This window comes from Trematomus bernacchii, unplaced genomic scaffold (assembly GCF_902827165.1).
Source record: "Trematomus bernacchii unplaced genomic scaffold, fTreBer1.1, whole genome shotgun sequence".
NCBI lineage: Eukaryota > Metazoa > Chordata > Actinopteri > Perciformes > Nototheniidae > Trematomus > Trematomus bernacchii.
This window is the reverse complement of record NW_022987419.1, coordinates 367876-387307: the sequence shown is the minus strand read 5'-3', so window position 1 is coordinate 387307 and position 19432 is coordinate 367876. Positions and strand designations below refer to the sequence as shown.

General features: G+C 40.0%; 1 protein-coding gene across 1 annotated transcript; it reads left to right on the top strand.

Annotated features, from left to right (window-relative positions):
• The first annotated feature begins 775 nt into the window (after positions 1-775).
• hs3st1 (heparan sulfate (glucosamine) 3-O-sulfotransferase 1) lies at positions 776-3355 on the top strand. The gene is made up of 2 exons (XM_034140019.1): positions 776-963; positions 1669-3355. The coding sequence occupies exon 2, from the start codon at positions 1807-1809 to the stop codon at positions 2722-2724; it is 918 nt and encodes a 305-aa protein (XP_033995910.1). The 5' UTR covers positions 776-963; positions 1669-1806; the 3' UTR covers positions 2725-3355.
• The last annotated feature ends 16077 nt before the right edge of the window (positions 3356-19432 follow it).

The window sequence follows — 19432 nt, the reverse complement described above, 5'->3', positions numbered from 1 at the left end:
GTACCCAAACAGCTCACTGCTGTGACACACTGACTGTTGGCATTAGTGATGTGCCACTTACTCATCGACTCTGTGAAATAACTCCAACTTTCTCACGCTGACTGTGATTCAAAACGTGACTCAGAGGAAGTTGCGAAACCACTCGTGTGCTCTGTATTTACATTAGGAATGGAAGTGATATTTAAGATGCGCTGTTGCTAGAAGGATTTGAACTTCGCCCCGAAAAATGTAGAATATGCAGCTCAACAGGTGGTGAGATTGTGCAACTTGGACCTGGTGACTTACCCACAGATGCACTTGCACTGTGGACAAAGGCGGAGAAGAATGCCAGTGATGAATAACTGGTCTGTCTCCTTCATTGATTTCCCATGAAAGCAAAGGAGGACTCCTGGAGGCTCCACTGAAAAGCCCTTTTCAAACCAAAACCCTGAGAAGGCGCAGGCTCTCTATGGGCTACACATTTCTGTAAGTCAGACTGCTGGATTTGAATATCTTGGTAAACACTTTTTAATTCCACAAAAGCAAGATTGGAACAATGTTCTGCTGAATGACACATAAACACATCACATTGTTGCTTCTTTTTCCACTGAATTTCTACTTGTGTGTCACACCTTGATCACCTGCTTCACCCCCCTCTCCTCATATCACCCATAATACCAGCAGTGTTATCTCTGTCAAATACCATTACAGCGGTGTGAGTCACGGGGGGGGGAGTGGTCCCGTAATGTGGGCGTAGGCTTCAACAGCTGACAGTCAAAGTCCGTGAGATCCGTCTGGCTCGGAAACACAGCACAGAGAAGGCGCTCCGGTGAAGTTGTGTCCCCGCGTCAGAGGCGACTTTTGTGCGCTCGGGAGAGTCCAGAGAGACGGTGCACCGCTGGATCATATGTGGAAGTACCGCTGCTGAGAGTTCAAAGCTCCACGACATGAAACCGAGTCGAGAGGATTATTATAGTTAAAAAGGTAAGAGATCGGCTGGGATTTTTCCGTCAATGCAAACAGCGAGGTACCAAACTGAAGTATAGACAAACTAAGACTGTCATATTAATAAACGTGCTCTGTAAAACATGACAACAGGCGGCAACATAGCAGGTTATGTGTTTGCAGACATTATTACTAGTCTTTTGTAGCTGTTGTCCTGCCTTTTAATTTGCAATAGGCTATCCACCACACCTGATTTTTCGCCTGTAAATATCTCCGAGCTCAGGTTCAGACGTATGCACGTATCTGTTAAAATGAATACAGTAATCTATCACATTTAAAAAAATAATAAAAAAACATAGTATGCAGTTTTTAGAGCTTTCATGAACTCAATTTATTTACATTTTTGTTATTTAAAATACTGAGTTTTCAAGGTAATCTGTTTTTATGCATAATTGCGTTGGATATTGTGTATTATTATAGTTGAATGCAAGACTCAGAAATACGTTTATCTTAAGGTTATAAACTAAAGTCTTATACTGTACTGAGTACACAGTTTTCTCTTTAAAACGTTGAATGTTTGTGGTTTGTTGACGTTAAAATGTAATCACCTCAATAGCAATAAAACTGACAGGCATGGTGTTTATATTAGAGATTGATTGAGCAGGTTATTTCCAGAGGCGTTTTGTGTCTCTGCCAGATGTTTGCCAGGTATCTTCTAATCACAGCTGTTTTTCTCTCTTTCAGTTACTTCTACTGGCAGAGAAGAGGACGTTATTCTGCTTTTCAATTGGACCATTGTGCTCAGGCAGCTGTTCTTTCAATGAGGGATACAGTTTTGGTGCTTTAGCCAGGCTGAAATCCTCCAGGGTCCGGACCTCCCTCATGGCTGCCATGCTTCTCGGGCTGCTGCTTTTTGCGATGCAGTCTCCCCCCATCCCCTCCAGGCCAATGACTGACGAGGGGCCCCCACTTCCTTCCACCTCATCGCCCACCGACAACGGGGCCAACAGCCACCCAAATGGTACCCTCCAACAACTTCCTCAGATTATAATCATTGGGGTGAGGAAGGGGGGCACGCGGGCGCTGATAGAGATGCTCAGTCTGCACAGCACGGTGGCAGCGGCACAGAACGAGGTGCACTTCTTCGACTGGGAGAGTCACTTTCAGAAGGGCTTACCTTGGTATCTCAGCCAGATGCCCTACGCCTTCCCCGACCAGCTGACGGTAGAGAAGACGCCGGCCTATTTTACCTCCAGCAAAGTCCCCAAACGCATGTATGAAATGAACCCTGACATCAAGCTGCTGCTCATCCTCAGAGACCCCACGGAGCGGGTGCTATCGGACTACACACAGGTGTTTTATAACCGTCTCCAGAAGCACAAGCGCTACCAGCCCATAGAGTCGGTTCTGGTGAAGGACGGCGAGATCAACCTGGGATACAAGGCTCTCAATCGCAGCCTGTACTATGTTCACATGCAGAACTGGCTGCAATACTTCCCCCTGAAGAGCATCCACGTGGTGGACGGGGATGAGTTGATAAGGGACCCATTCCCAGAAATGAAAAAGGTGGAAACATTCCTAAAACTTGAACCCCAGCTGAACGGCTCAAACTTTTACTTCAATAAAACTAAAGGATTCTACTGTTTGAGAGACCACGGGCAAGAACGGTGTTTACATGATTCAAAAGGCCGGGCTCACCCTCACGTGGCGCCTGCCATCCTGCAAAAACTCTACAAGTTCTTTCACGAACCCAACAAGAAGTTTTTTGAGCTGGTGGGCCGGACATTCAACTGGAAATGAACGTCTTTGTTGGTGTAGGGATGCTTTGGGTATTCATTACTAACCATGTAGATGAAGAGACAAAGCTAATGTAAATGAACTAAATCTATTTTTCTACTACTACGTTTGTTACAATATGATCGGGAGCCAAATATCAGGGCAGACTGCAGTTCATGACATGCTCTGTTAGTGCATGTCCTATTGCTTTCCATTTTCAAACATGCATTTTACCGTCTTTCTGTACTGTTAGCAACACACTACTGTTTAGCTCATCTGATAAAAGACTCATGATGACATTGATAATGACATTCAGATTTTAGACTGTGCCAGTAAATGTGTTACATAAAGATAAGCACCATGCAGTTTAATATTATCATACCTTCATGTTTCGCCTCATATAATACGACATTATCGACGTCTGACTGCATCGGGAGCTCTAAAGGACCTTTTACCTGCTGCTATTATTTTCTCAGTCACTTTCAGGCATGAGCCGTTTTGTTTTTGTTCCTCAGATGTTTCTTTATATAAACGTCAGATATATAAAAGCTCTGCGCACATCATATATTTGCAGATCATTACAGTGTACTGTAAATAGTTTTTTATGAAAAGAAGTAAGGAATTAATACCATAATAAAGATATATTTTATTTTTAGCATGTCTGATGTTTTTTTTCTTCTTCTTGGTTTATCTATTTTTATTCATCCATTATGTATCCGTCTGCTGATGCGGTGTCTCTTCAGATCTTAATAAGCGAAGAGGATGACTCAAGTCATGATTTTCACTCTATCGGGCTCGAGCATGAGTCTGTTTATGCACTGCAGCCATCTCTGTGGATTACAGGATCACACTGTTTTATGAATGCATTCATTGGCAGGATATTTTGAGCATATGTGCTGTCATTCAGATGCACATGAATCAAGGATGCAACTGTCATGAATTTCCTGTATGTAAAATCTTGTGTTGCTTATCGAGATGGGCGTATAAGTACATTTTTCTTAACATAGGTTTATAAATCACATCTTACAAGTGTGTATAAATGTTTGTTTGCTACTCTAAAATATTGTGCTCTCCTTAACCTGCTCAGCTCCCGCTTCCTGTCGCTCTTACCGCAGAGCCTAACTTCCTGTGGCATGGTTGCAGAACTGCAGTTTTATCAACTTAGCCTACAGTATGCCTAATTACACTTGAAGATCATCACTTCACACGGAAAGGAATACAACTTGACTTAAACAATATATGGCTTATTGGTATTTATCAATAAAGACATTGAAAAATAACTTCACTCAAAAGGAAAAAGCTACTGACTTAGACAGATTATTGTTACCTAAGTCTTCATCAATAAACATATTTAAAATTAAAAAGCTCCTGACTTGACCATCTTATTTTAATCAATAAACCCAATTAAAGCAAATACACACAAAGTGAAAACCTTAGTTTAAACTGATAAGTCCACACAAGATTAAATTCACACTTGGTAGCCCTTCTTTTTCTCATCAATAAACCCAATTAATGCAAATTCAACTCTTTTGGGTATGTGTGTTGATTAACCTTTCCTTCGCTCACAGGTCCTACATGTAAACAGGGAGGATTCTCAACTTACTTACTCTGCTTACTTGTCACAGTTGTATATGAAAAACGAAAAAGCTGTGTATTTGGTGAATTATTTAAATTCTTATCCCTTATAAAACCTGTCTTGATTGTCAGGAGTTTATTTAAGTGACTCTTAGTGTAATAGATTTAGACAATTGAAGGTGGGCAGATAAGTAACCTCAAACTCTTACATAATCCAAACCATGAGGAAAAACAAACGTTGTTTATGCCCAGGGTTGTGATCTTCTTCCTAAATTCGTTAGAGAGGCAAGGGATTATTTATTCAAATCTTATCTACTTTGAAAACATCAGCAGCAACATCTTAGAGACATTAAGCTGCAAAAAACCTACAGAAGCGGTTTCATATTTGAATGTGGCCTAGATTTACTCTAGGGTTTATTGGGAATATGTTAACCTCGCTGCCCCTTAAAATGCAAACCAAAGCAATATATTTCCTTCCCTTTTATTCTGTTTGCCCTCAAAGAGCAAGCATACTATTCCCTGATGCACCCGCAGTTAAAATGTGTTTTTTTTATAGTAATAGTGTTGAGTAAGACTATCAACAGCTATCAGCAGAACCGGTTTGGCTGCAGACGCAGGGGAGAGGAGAGACAGAGTACAGAGAAGGAGTGTGTGAAGGCTGATCCCTGCTGTAAGATTATCAGACAGCTGCTTTTGGCATGTGCAGCGATAACACACAACTTGCATGTTCTGATTTAGTGTTGCTTTGAAGGTGTCATGTCTCCAGATGGCCCTTCAGATCAGTCACATCTGGAGGGCCCGACAGGAATGCAGTTTTAGTTACTACTAATCAAGAATACAGCAGGCAGTGTGGATGTCACGTTTCTCTGGGTCAAACAAGAACTGATGCAATTTCCAGAATAACCTGTTTCCACCTCAACAACACTCACTCACTCACAGGAGAAAATAACACAGGCTACTTTGAAATAGTGTACAGCTTTAGAGCTAGTGCTGAAAAGTAAGTCCTTGTGGACATTTTGAGGGATTTACGTGTTTCTCTGTGACTTCAGTTACAAAAATCCATGTGTAGTTAAGAGCCCTTTTCATGTTTTAATCTGGTCAATGTCATTATTCGGTCATTTAAATACCGGTTACAGGCCCAAAAATGTCACCAAGAAAGCCAAAGATTAAAGAGAAGTCTAAAGATACTTGTGTCAGAACATTTTCAAAGCTCAGCTTGAGTAACATAAATATTAAAAGGGTCTTCGTACACGAAAATGCTGCACATGCTTTTTTAATACTTACTGTCAGGACTTTGCAACTCTGAAAAGTTATCACACAACTATTTTATCTTTCATTATAAAGAAGCAATTTAGCAAGTAACACTACAGCTTTCATGTTCACTACGTTGACACACTGGATTCATTGAAATGTCACAGGGGCTACTTTTAATTTAAATACTTTGATACTACTTTAGGAGCAATACAATTTCCTGGAGCTGGAAGCGGTTGACCTTTAAAACAACTATGTTCAGTTCCAGGGGATTACACACTCTAGTTATGAATATTATTTTACATTTCTGCTAATATATTCCCCTAAATACCAAAGCCCTTAAAGTAGGATTTTGAAAAAGGGCTTGCAATGAAGTATTTTTAAATAAAAGTATTGGTGCTTTGACATAATTGAAGAACTGAATACTTCTTCCAAGCTGCAAGCTGAAAATAGCTCTGAGAGAATGAGTAGGTAATTCTCTGTGGGTGCGTCTCTACCACCTCTTTCATATGCAGTCTCTTTATCCTCTCTTAATATACAAATATTGATTATAATAGAATTAATAACAAGGGGGGATAAAGAGGTACTTGGAAATAATATATAGATTTAGCTAAAGCCTGTGCAGGTGCTTCTACAGTAGATGAAGCTTTCGTTATCCTTACAACTGAAATTACCTTCAGCAGGGCCATTTTCTCTCTCTGCTCTTATTGTTTCTATCTCTATTTTTCCGGCTCTCTCTCTGCTCTACCAACACACTACTCAACATCAGAGTAGCATCTATTAAGAGTTCATGAACGCCCCATTAGTCTAGTCAGCTGTGCAGCCCTGTAAAGTTTTACAGTCGCAGTTTTCCCTCAACATCAGCTAATTAATCTCCGCCACATAATTCATTTGCCTGCGCGCCCCACATGCAGTAAGAGCGGTAAACCGGGGCTACAACCAGGATAAATAGATTTTCCCTCCTCCCGCTGATAACACTTCGTCGTGGAACCTTCTGGACTATCTCGGAGCCAGCCGGCCGCCCCCCACCTCTCTCCTGCTGCCGGCCCACACTAGTTGTTTCTGAAGGGCCCTGTTTCCCTTCAGACCACAATCGGCCAATCTGGGTTTTTTCAAAGGATGATGTGATCCGATGGAGCTCAGCCCCTCCTGCAGTCACCAGGGCTGCAGCCGCTTTAATTGGAATAGATTGTTTTGTCGACTCAATGTGTGAAACGCGGCTGAAATAACACATGCAGCCACTCTGTTTCTCTTTGTTTTGCATACAAACTCAGGAATAGCATTGCATGCACGATCGCACCGGCTCTCACACACACACAGTGTTCACTTGTTAGCTTCTCATTTGAGTCACAGAGCCAAGTATTCAAAATTCCTAAAGATACACCAGGTGATATTTCAAGAACCCCACAGTTGCTGCTGTTCGGAAGGTATTTCCAAATTCCTTCAGGACTTTTCTAACCATGTGGATGGAAAAATATTCAGTACCCTGCACGATAAAGAAGATGTTTAACTTCTGTCTCAAGTTGTACCTTTATTTCGAAATAGAGCTAGTAGTTGCTTGCTCAATTCCCTCATTATCCATAATATTTTGATATGCAGTTTTAATGATGCTATGTAATGTCTTCATTAAAAGTTATTCATATTAGTAACAATGTCTGGTCAGCAGGTTTATCACAGAACTGCTCACCGTAAACTGAATAACATGCAAGGTGTCATCCACAGCTTTAAAAGACGAAATAATAAATAATCTTTTTTACATGCAACCTAATATAGTGCTTCTGTATTATAAGGCAGGTAACCTTGAAACAAGGACACACCAGGTAAATAAAGGATTCTCAGAAACGTGTTGGTCTCATAGACAGTATGGTTGGTATACATCTTATCTGCAACCTTGACAAGCATCTTTGATTAAACCAGACAAAAGTGAATCGAAGAATCTATCATTTAATCAAAGTGCTGGTTTCTGTCCATTTAAATTCAGCAATAAAAAGGCAAACCGACCTTGATTATATTGCAGGTGGTTGTGAGTGTCAGCTTTTGTCCTGGCTGCTTATCACCATTAGGTTTATTCATGAGAACATCTTTAGACTTTTGACACCAACAAGGTCAGTCTAAGTGTGGACATCAACACCATGTCAACACAAACCTGAATTATCCAAAGATAGATGTGCCTTCATCTAAAATGTTTGTCTGCCCTTTTTGTCAGCTGTAATGAGCTTGGTTAGCTTATAAGGCTAACGTTAGATCCATGAGTTGGTTGGAAACACTCTGTCATGCATGCTTTGTTGACATTATTTTTTTTTAAAACAAGTTCTTTACTTGGAATAAAAAAACAAATGCAACCAATTTCAATCACCTTTACTTACTTTAAAGGGGACCTATCATGCAAAATGCACTTTTGTACATCTTTTATACATGAATATGTGTCCCCGGTGTTCCAGGGAACTCACCAAGTGTCAGAAAACACAACCCTCTCTATTTTCCTCCATACCCAAATCTCTAAAAAAGGGGCTGCAACGGATCTGATAAAAACTGATCCAGATTTGAACACTGTCCTGACGTCAGGACGGTGGCGCTACGGCTATTGGGCCAACTCCACCAATCAGGAGGAGACAGCCACGGCCATTGCCGTTCGAAAGCGCTGGAGACGCTGTAGTACATATGCCAGGCCTGTAGATGGTGCTGTTCTCACAGAATCTGCCCTTGCAAAAACAGAGCTAAAAAATGTCAAATTGAGCAAAATGAGGCATGGCTAAAATGCATGATCTGTTTGGTATTTTGAAAAAAAAAAAGTATAAATATGCCTTATATAGATATGGTCCTACATGATAGGTCCACTTTAATTGATTACATTTCGATACTCAGGATAAGTCCATAGAAAAGGAAACATTAGGTGATTTTTCGAAGGAAATACAAAAGTAATCTGGTGGTTGCTTGTTGCTGAGCAGATTGTTAAAAAGCTAATTGACAGTTCACTCAGCCTTGTCTCCATTACGGTGGTTATTGTTGTTGTTGCTAGCTCTCCATTCTAGTACAGCACATATGCAGTTTACATTATGACACATTTCACATAGTCCTTACCCTGTTTTACTTACCTTCTTGTTTTTTACCTGTACGTTAATTTTCAACATTACGAGAAAAAAAAGGTGTTCAGAACGACAAACTGTTCAGTTTGAGTAACATTATCTGTTGTTATTAAGCATATTGACCAAATACATTGTCAGTTTGAATTCTGATTAAAAGCATTAATGGTTAACTCCGGCACTGTAGTGAAATAAAACAGTGTAGCCTCATCTTGTCATTAACAGGTTTTTTTTCATTATTTTGTTTAACTTCATCTGTAACCTCACCATCTAAGCACTGACTAAGTGCTCCTTGTCATATGCAGAAACCCTGGCGTACGTCATACATTACTTCCTGAAAATATCAAGGAAGCTGTTCTTTAGAAATTCCTGAGCAGAAACTCCCAACCCTTAGATATCTTGGTCCTTCGTTCTGTCAAGAAAAGTGAATGATTTCTAGACCCATCCCATTTCCCCTGCACAAACAGAAAGTGGTTTTGGCAGAAGACTAGATGTCAACATTACAGTGAATAAATTGAATCACTTAAATTAAATACCACAGCATATGACTGAAAGTTATGATCCTATCTTGGGCTATCACAGAAATAATCAATTTCCCTCCATGCTTATTATATCTATCAGCGTTTACATTTTGCAGCTTGATGTTGCAACAAATAATGTTTCAGTTAATAGATCAGAAAAATGTGGGTGTACCTCGGAGTGAACTGCGTTTTCCATCCTGTTTACCCTTTGAGAGCTAATGGAACGTAATACATGTCATTAGTAAAAAGGATAAAGGAGGAAGGGGCCTGTACTTTATGATATATGTGCACATATTCCCCATCACTCCTGCATCTCGTCCCGGGTCGACATGAGCGGCTGCTGAGAGCCAGTCATCGCTGTGCACTGTTATCTGTCATTTCCTGGCATGGCATCCCCTAGCAGAGGAATAAGCCGCCATGGCCAATGATAACTCCCACTGCTAACAGACACCTCTGCATGGGTGAAGCATGACTGGGTCCACAGATATCCTCACCCCCTCTGAGAGTGTGTGTGAGTGACATGCACACTGGGGTCATGACTTGCTTTGGGTTTTGTATGCGCTCCATTGAATTTGCATTTTTGCACACAGGAAAATCTGCAAGTGCCCATGCAAGCACACGCACGTGGGATTATGCATGTGTTTCTTGTGATAGAGAGCAGGATTTTCATACATTGGACGCCAGACCCAGACTCTCCCCAAAGAGCGAAACCCTAGAATAGCTCTGAATGTGTTCTGTTACTGGAAATGTGTTTTTTTAAACAGTCCCATTTGACGTCACTGCTGAGCTTAATTTGACCCTTCTAACGCTCAAGTTATATTGCATTGTTACGCTGCTTGTAGGAGAATATCATCTCTCTTGAAAAAACCACAATACTGGTCAATTCTCCTACAAATGTTCTCTTTGTACTGCTGCATATGGTTCAAATCAAAGCTAAACGTCACATATCACATTACAACATAGTCTTTTGTGTGTGTGTGTGTGTGTGTGTGTGTGTGTGTGTGTGTGTGTGTGTGTGTGTGTGTGTGTGTGTGTGTGTGTGTGTGTGTGTGTGTGTGTGTGCGCACGTGCGTTGTCTGCATTAAAGCGAGCAGTGCTGCTGCGTATTGAAACCATGTGTTGGCCCGTCCCCTGGTAGAGGAACGATGCTGCTGAACGCGCTGTGGTTCCAGTTCATCAGTAAACTAAACACATTTTAATGATATATTAATTAAACTGTGGGTGTTTCATAAGGGATGTTGACAGAGAAGGGATCAGAGGGATGGCCAGGGAGGTCTCCACTACCAGAATAATAATAATAGTAAACAATATTAGACAGTCGGGTTGTTTGTATTAGAGCCTCCTTATGAAATAATTGATAAGATTTATTTTTGCAAAGTCAATTAAATTAACACAGAGATCCAAGTCAACAACAAAATAATTATTACAACATTACATTAATGCAAAACACCTACATAGAGAGAAAGAAAGAACACATCATAATCCACAATGATGCCAACAAACTATTAAAATTACCAAAAAGAGGTGCAAAATAACTAAAAGACCCACAACATTACCAAAAAGGGACAAAAAAACACTACAGAATGACTTCAAAGACTCACAAAACTTAAAGTGGACCTATCATGCTATATTTGAATAATATAGTGTAGGACCATACCTACTGTATATAAGGCATATTTATACTTTTTTTTTTTCAAAATACCAAACAGATCATGCATTTTAGCCATGCCTCATTTTGCTCAATTTGACAATTTCTAGCTCTGTTTTTGCAAGGGCAGATTATGTGAGAACAGCACCATCTACAGGCCTGGCATATGTACTACAGCGTCTCCAGCGCTTTCGAACGGCAATGGCCGTGGCTGTCTCCTCCTGATTGGTGGAGTTGGCCCAATAGCCGTAGCGCCACCGTCCTGACGTCAGGACAGTGTTCAAATCTGGATCAGTTTTTATCAGATCCGTTGCAGCCCCTTTTTTAGAGATTTGGGTATGGAGGAAAATAGAGAGGGTTGTGTTTTCTGACACTTGGTGAGTTCCCTGGAACACCGGGGACACATATTCATGTATAAAAGACGTACAAAAGTGCATTTTGCATGATAGGTCCCCTTTAAATAAAGAGAAAATAACCAAAGAATGATAACAAGGACACAACACTACGATGAGAAGACGCAAAACAGCTGCAAAGAAACAAAAAAGGTAAAAGAAAATGATACAATTATTTCTCTTAGTGGGTTTGGGGGCCCCAAGCATTTCAATCTGTCCTTTGCTGTTTGACTTTTTGGTTTTACAAAAAGGAGCTATTTATTGAAAAAATTAAAAGCTTCTAACCCTAACCCTTAATATGAGTTTGGCAATCATTTATTAAAGGAATACATATTGTAACAAGTACTGTAAGAATGTACAGCTAATAAATTGCCAAGCCGATACCACAGTTCACATTCGAGGGAAATAAAGTGGAATGCATAACAAAAGTTGCTTTAAAAGTTAAGACCTGATTTGATTTGACATTCAGCTCACATTCTTCCATTTTAATCTCCTCATAACAATCCAGCAACATTTATCACAGAGACTCAACTCTTCAAAGTCAAACCGCACTGTTTTCTTTGCTGTTATTTTTGTCTTCAAGTATTTCACAAACGTATCTCATATCCCCAAATGTCAACCAAAGAAAATAGAAAACAGGTGGTAAGTGTGCTTGCTTCATAAAAACAAAATTACATTCAATCAGCGGGCCCAGGGACAGAAATTTCCGTCTGTTGTGTGCCAAGTTCTGCAAATAGAGAGAAGAAAATCAATCGGCGGTTTCATGATTGACCAAATCCCTTCACCCCCGAGTCTGAAATCCAATGACCTGCTCGGCTGATGTATTGCTTCTCACCTGGAGAATGATAATTCAATCTTTTCACAAATTGGAACATGGCCATTTATACTCTCTTCTCATTCGGCAGGTTTTTTCCCTTTTTTGTTTAAAGGGGACCTATCATGCAAAATGCACTTTTGTACGTTTAAAATGCATGATCTGTTTGGTATTTTGAAAACAGAAACGTATAAATATACCTTATATAGGTATGGCCCTACAATATATCATTTAAATATAGCATGATAGGTCCACTTTAATGAACAACTCAAATGTAATGCCCATACATTTATTTTTGTATTGTTTTTGTTTTTTTGGGGGGGGGGGGGGTTTAGAGTCTAGAGCAGCGGTTTTCAAAGTGTGAGGCGCGCCTCCCCTGGGGGGCGCCAGAGAGCTTCAGGGGAGGCGCAGCGTGAGAAAAAAATAAAGAGAAACAATGAAATCTAGCTCGTTAACTTCAGCTAACTTTATGCGAGCGGCAACATGGATCGATTTTTAGTGAAGTTACCTAAAGTGAGAGAGGAGACAGCGTCTGGCCACCCCAGTTGGCAGCTTTGTTTTGAAATAAAAGTTGTGGCTCATCGGACATTTATCAGAGAAAATCCCTGATGTCCGAGTGCAAGTGAATGCAGCACAAGACGCGAGCCTTGTAACCCTGGCGCGAGCGAGGAAATGTGATTGGCGGCGATTTCATTTGAACGGGCGGCAGAAAACGAGAAGCATTCGGACCCAAGTACACGGAAGGAATAAGGTATTTGCGGTCTACAATGACAGAGAAGAGACTGTCAAGTTTGGCTGTGCTCAGCATTGAATCAAAACGCACTAAAGCTTTGGATGTTAATACGTTTGTGAGGCGTTTTGCTGAACAAGATGGTAATCGCCGCATTCAGCTGTAATAGGCATGCCAACTTGATGCTCTGCTCACGGATGACTCGAGCATTAAAAACTGTTAAGATGATGACCTTACGTGTGTACATATATTTTTTTCTTTGTGGGGGTCTGCCCTGAGAAAGTCAAATAAGATGGTGTGTAAAACTACACTGCCCAGACAAAAATAAGTAACCACTTTGATTTAACTAGGCCAGTAGGTAAGGGCATTCCACTGGATAATAATACCCCTGCATTATAGCAACAACAATAATAATAATAATAATAATAGCAATAATAATTGGGAGGGGGGGCGCGGCTGTTCTTATATTCTCTGAGGGGAGGCTCACCTTCCCACACTTTGAAAACCCCTGGTCTAGAGAAACGTTTTTAACTGTCGTTTAAATAACTGAGAAACTTCATTTTTACACAGTTCAAAAACTATTCTTCCTTTAGTGTATAAATGCTGGATTTTTGGAAATATTTGAATATTTGGAATAAATTCAACATTCAGAGTCTTTCTTTTGCAAACATCTGGCTTTAGAGAAACGCTGTTGGTCCACCATTTGGTCCAGACTGAAATATCTACTTATACTGTTAGACAGATTGCCAACAATTCTCATGATCCCCAGAGGATGAATCCAAATTAATTTTGCACTCCCTTAAAATTACACCATTTCAACTTGTCCAATGCTTTTGTTCATGACCAAATACCTGCTAAACAAATATAATTTAAGCCTGGGATGTGGTTAGCATGTTAACACGCTAAACTTATATCAATGATAGAGGATTAAACTGCACATAAATGTCCTCTGTTACCTTATATAGTTTAAATACAATATGTATTCTCTCCCCTCTCACACACGTATACCTCACATTTACTGTATATATTTACATGTTATTTTTTAAATGTTATCGCATCCTGTTATAGGCTGCAAAGACCTTTAAAGACTAAACTCTTTTTCCTAGCAGTACACATTTGACTTTTCTTCACATGAGCATTGCAGCCATCCAGAGCCGCTACAGGAGGCTGTAGACTCTGTGGTTTTATGATAGGAATGCAGACTTTGCAGATCTAAAAAGAAACTTTCAGATATAGTCAAGGCTTGACAGGTTTAAAGATCTATGTTGGATCAAAACCTAATTTAATTAAAGAAAAAACTGCACTTTTCCAGTTGTTTTATTTCCCCCAGATGTGGAATACGCTGTTTCTAGAATAAAAACATACCTGTATTCAAATAAAATATGGATTCAGTGAACATGAGAATGTTATGTAATGATCAAACACATGTCTGACACTCCTGTTGCTCTCAGCTTCAGGCCTGACAGATTTATCCCCAGCAGACATGAAACACTGACTTCATCATTGTTGTGCCTGTTGTAAGTCAGAGATCTTGACCCTACACGCTTGTCCTTATAAAACTCAGAATCGTAAATCAACCAGATGGATTTAATCAGATATTTTCAACCGTTGACCTTGGTCACAGAACATAAAGGCAACACGTCAACAGCTTGAATACAAAATGTCTCTCAGAGCGAGGGAAGCATATGCAGCATCTGTGCAGGGTCTTCCACATCACAGGATCTATCTATTTCCTACATTCCCTCTGAAGTCGCAGGAGGAAAATACAACGGCAGCTGAAACCTTGACTCGCCGTTCTTCAATCTCGCAGATCAAACGCACTTACCAACAATCCTGAGGAGCAGCATGGAACCGTTTCTCACTCATCTGTAAATGTTCCCTCGCTTCTCTACACCAACAACTTTGAGCATTAAAAGTCCCCCAGAGAGAGGTGATTGGAGAAAAGAGGGAGAGAGGACATTGATCTGCTTGTGTAACATGGTGCAGCTTGCCATTAGGGACAATGGAATTCCATCAGCTTTTCTCCCTCTTGGTCAATATCCACCTGAAGAGGCTCTGCTCACATTGTCTTCCCTATTAGTCCTCCGCCACTTGTATTCATCCTCAGCCGGCTGCTTTCAGTGCAAGACAGAATCAGATTGCAACAGGAGAGGTTGAAGAAGGAACAAAAACACTTGATGAGCATGACGTGCTCAGAGAGATAAAAACAAAGGACAATGTCTTTTATCTGCCGTACCGCTGGTTCAATCAACTGTAAAGGGTAGAAATCTCTGATCTTATGTATTTTATTATGATTATTCCTAAAATATCACCGGCATTATCCCTTTGATAACTCAAAGTATAAACACACAATGAAGCCCTTTGTCCATGTTGAAACAACACAGAGGAAGATTTACATTCTGACACCACATCCTGACTACTTTGTTTAGTGCTGCTCCCAGAGGTTTAGTGAGTCCCCTTGGCACAAGAGGACATATTATGTTCATTTTCATATATATAATTGCTCCATTCAGCAATAAGTAAGCAAGTAAGTATCCAAAGTAAAAGTACTCATTAGCTGAATGACCCTCAGAGTTGTGTCACTATACATCCTATCAGTGGAGTATTCTTTACTGAAAAAATGGATCGGCAATATGACCAAACTTTTTATTTTTTTTATGTTAAAGCTGGTCAAGGTAATTGTAAACTGATGTGTTTTGTTTGTAAAATCTTAATGTGCAAAAAATCTCCTATCGATAGCCTAAATACATGTAATAGAGAAAAAAGCAAAATGTTTCACAATGAAGTGGGTTAGATTTATAAAGTAAGAAATGTAAACACTCGTAAAGTAGACTTACCTAAAGATTGTATAATTACACTTCGTAAATGCACTTAGTTACTTTTCATCCTGGTTATTTCACAATGATTTGATAGTATCATACTTGTCCATCAAACCAAGCACAACATATTAAACATGTTCCGCTTATTTTATTGGATAATTTATACTATCAATCAATGAGATGCAGCAAAGTTTATTTCAGAGAGCAGGATTTGGTTTAACTCTCCAGCCTCCATTTTGAAGGCGGTTCTCATAGTTCAACTCGGAGTCAATGAGCCTGTTTTGCATATTACCTAGGCAACTGCCTTTTTTATCATTACGCCGCTGTTGAGAATTTCCTTAATAGTAGTTTAATTCTAACCAAGACATTTGGTATGGAAATGTGACTCCTCCCAGCTTTGACAAAATGAGGCTCTCAGCAGAAAGGAATTTGATTCTAACTCAAAAAACAGGACCTGCATTTACATATCAAGGAGTTGGGGAAAAAGATCTTCCCAATAGACATCTGACAATAGATGCCTGGTTTTATTAGAGTGTTTTTTCAGCCGTGTAGATTTCTATTGTAATATGACTTATTCCTCAAACTTTTTTTCAATCTCTTTCAATCTAGTTTTAGTTGTAAGGCACAAACTCTAGTTATTACAATTTACATAAATAAAGAAAAAAACACACATCTTGCAAAAAGCAGATTGAAGCAATTTCCATGTGGCTGCAGTTTGAACATGTTTAAACCAGAAATCTCTGCAAGTTGAATCAAACCTGCAACTCACACAAACAGATGTTCAGAAAACTTGCGTTAATGCTTTCACAGGAGGTCAAATTGTCGCATTTCTGTGGCTTTTTTCTCTTTTGAGGCTGACAGGCGACAAGAAGTGGAGCTGCGGTGCTGCTGGTGTGTGATAGCAGTGTGTGGGGGCTCCAGGGGGTGCATTAGCCGCTGTCTGGCGTCTGAGAGGGTGAAGGGGAAGTGGGAGTGAGGCTTAATGTCTGTCTACTTCTATTTCCCTCTTAATTTCACACACTGTTGAGTCAGCCTATTGACTGACTGCTTATGGTGATGCTGGCGGTCCACCAACACTGCAGAACAGGCAGTGCATATAACTCCTGCTCACTGCTCCATTTCACCATGTAGGACCGCCACTTATTTAATAAGGTGCATTTTCATCCATCCGTGTGTGTGTGTAACCTGGCTCCTACATGGGAGTGTGTGTGTGTGTGTGTGTGTGTGTGTGTGTTTGGGGGCACTTATCAGGTTGTAGCTGTGGGCCTTCCGTGCAAGACTGCGCACTACATCTTTGTGAGAGAGACGAGAAGAGGGTGATCTTACATGCACTCTGAAGGCTCTTAGCACCTTGTGTGCTTGTGTGCTTGTGTGCTCGACCTTCAAATCAATACCTCTTCACTCTCTTTTTCCCCTCAAGTTCCTAAAACTTTTCAGATTTTGCGTAGAAAGTGACAAGGGGGGATAAACCTGAACACAGAAAAAACTATTTTGAAGAAGTTTCATAATCTAAAAAGAATTAGCTTCGACGTCTCCAGTCTAGGTAGACAGATTTTGGGTTCAGCAAAGGCTGTTGTGCAATATGATTAAAAGGAAAATTAAGTTTTATTTTTATCCAAAAGACAAGCGCTTGTGTCCAACTCAAAGTAAACACTAAAATGTGCCCACTAGATGAGCTATTGTAGCTTAAGGTTAAATGCATAGGGATCAAGAGGGGCAACATTTCTGCTTTAAATATGGTTGGCCATCAAAGTCATATGACTCAGAATTCAACTGTCCAATACAATAATTCTCCATGTACAATGGGGTTTTAAGAGTGATGTTTGACTTGGAAAGGAGGTTACTTTTACATTTGTAGTCTTAACAAAACCAAAACCCATACAGCAGACATGTAAGGAATGTTATTAAAACAGTGAGTTTTCTCAGCTCTGATGTCAATTTCAAAGGTTATTCTAAGACTTTTTTTTTGCGCACTGAAGACTTATTTCCCCCAAATTTGTTCAGAAATGTGTTAAAATCCATGTTAGTGAGTACTTCTTCTTTGCCAAGATAATCCATCCACTTGACAGGTGTGGCATATCAAGATGCTGATTACACAGCATCGTTATATCACAGGTGTGCCTCGGGCTGCTCACCATAAAAGGCCACTTTAAATGTGCCGTTATATCACGCATCACAAGGCTGCAGATGTACATTTTTTAGATCTAAGTGCATTTCACTACCATTAGCCGTTTCCAATTCCTTTCAAATAAATTGGCAGTATATCCCACCATATCCAGCCGCCCAGACATCTCATTACACATACACAGCATTTTTAAACAAACCATTGTGAACAAACTTCTGTTGAGATTACATGATTAATAAAAACCCATTTCAGTTTGGCATTTAGTTGTGCCCGGCCCAAGGCACACCTGTGTAATAACCATGCTGTTAAATCAGCATCTAGATTTGCCACACCTGTCAGGTGGATCATCTTGGCAAAGGAGAAGCAATAATTTGTGCCTAGAAAATGCCTTACATATTTTAATTTCAAATTGTGAAAAATGGAAGTGAAGTCTACATTTTCTGTGGTAATTCTGAAACCATTATTGTTGTAAACTAAGCCATGTAAAAATAGAAAGCATAACAGGCCCAGCAATACTCACTAAGAGTCATGGGGATTAGCAAATGATTAGTTGATTGTTTTTCTTGATTTGATTCCCTTATGCGACAATAACACAAACAAATCTGCTCTCATTTGCTTCCACATCTCCATTTACTAAATTGTCAGCGCCTTACATCTTTACAGATTTTAACAATTCGGCGCCTGCAGATAAATGGAAAACTAGTTTGTAGTTTTCCCCTGAACTAGATCTCTAAACAGCTTGCTACAATACCTAATCCATGCGGGTAATGTGTGTATTTACTTGTTGTCTCTCTCCAAGTAAAGCATTTGAAATTATTCATGTGAAACTGAAGTTTATAATGGAAGGCTTTAGGGGGCTTGAGTTGCTTCCCTAGATACAAGTTGTTTTGTCGGACTATGTTCCTGAAAATATAAATTATGACCATAGAAACCGGATTTAAAAATACCAGAATACCCCCAAAGCATTGCACTCCAAGGTTGTCTTCAAAACTCAAATTAGATGCAATACAGGTCACCACAAAGCCATAATGTTTCTAAAATTGGTTTCTTTGCATGTTTTGAATCTTATCTCCTTCAATCTGCAAGCTGATCTTTTCTTAAATCACGGGAAATTTGCTTGTACAATTCTAGGGAGGAAGATTGAATAAAACCCCACAGACATTAAATCAGGTCTGTCAGCAGTGGAGCAGCAACGCATACCGAAATTGGTCTTCCTTTCTAGGTCACAGGAATGAATAAGGTAAATCACCAACTCGTAATCTGGCTGCTGTCACCTTGTTCCACGACTAAGGCTTCTTATCAGCGGCGACAGTGCCGGAGCCATTTTGTTTGCATGGTGTAAATAACATTACACTGGTCATGATGCGAGATAAGGTGTTTCATGAAATGTGACCCACCTTAACACATTGTGACAGGTAGCTGATATTCCATGAAGTTAATTTGGTTCGATAAAGGAGAACATAGGAAATGAGATACGGGAGTATGTGCAGAAGCTGTGAGATATCAGTGCAAATGGGGCTGTGCATTTTCCCTGATGATGCCGAGGGTGTTCAATAATGTGCGGATGTGTGAACAGCAGGACTTCCTTACTTTCTTCACGTGGTAATATGTGTAATTTACAGAGACTATTATCAGCAGAGATATCAATAAACAAGTAGAGAAACAGAGTGTTTGGAGGCATAGCTCCCTGTGGCAGCACATTCCCTTTGTTTGTCCACTCGCCCCTCTTCATAATAAACCCCCTGTGTTACAGTCTCTGTGAAGGAAGCTTCTA

Bases quoted from the DNA above. Each gene is read 5' to 3' on its own strand.
- hs3st1 (XM_034140019.1), top strand. From the start codon at position 1,807: ATGGCTGCCATGCTTCTCGGGCTGCTGCTTTTTGCGATGCAGTCTCCC.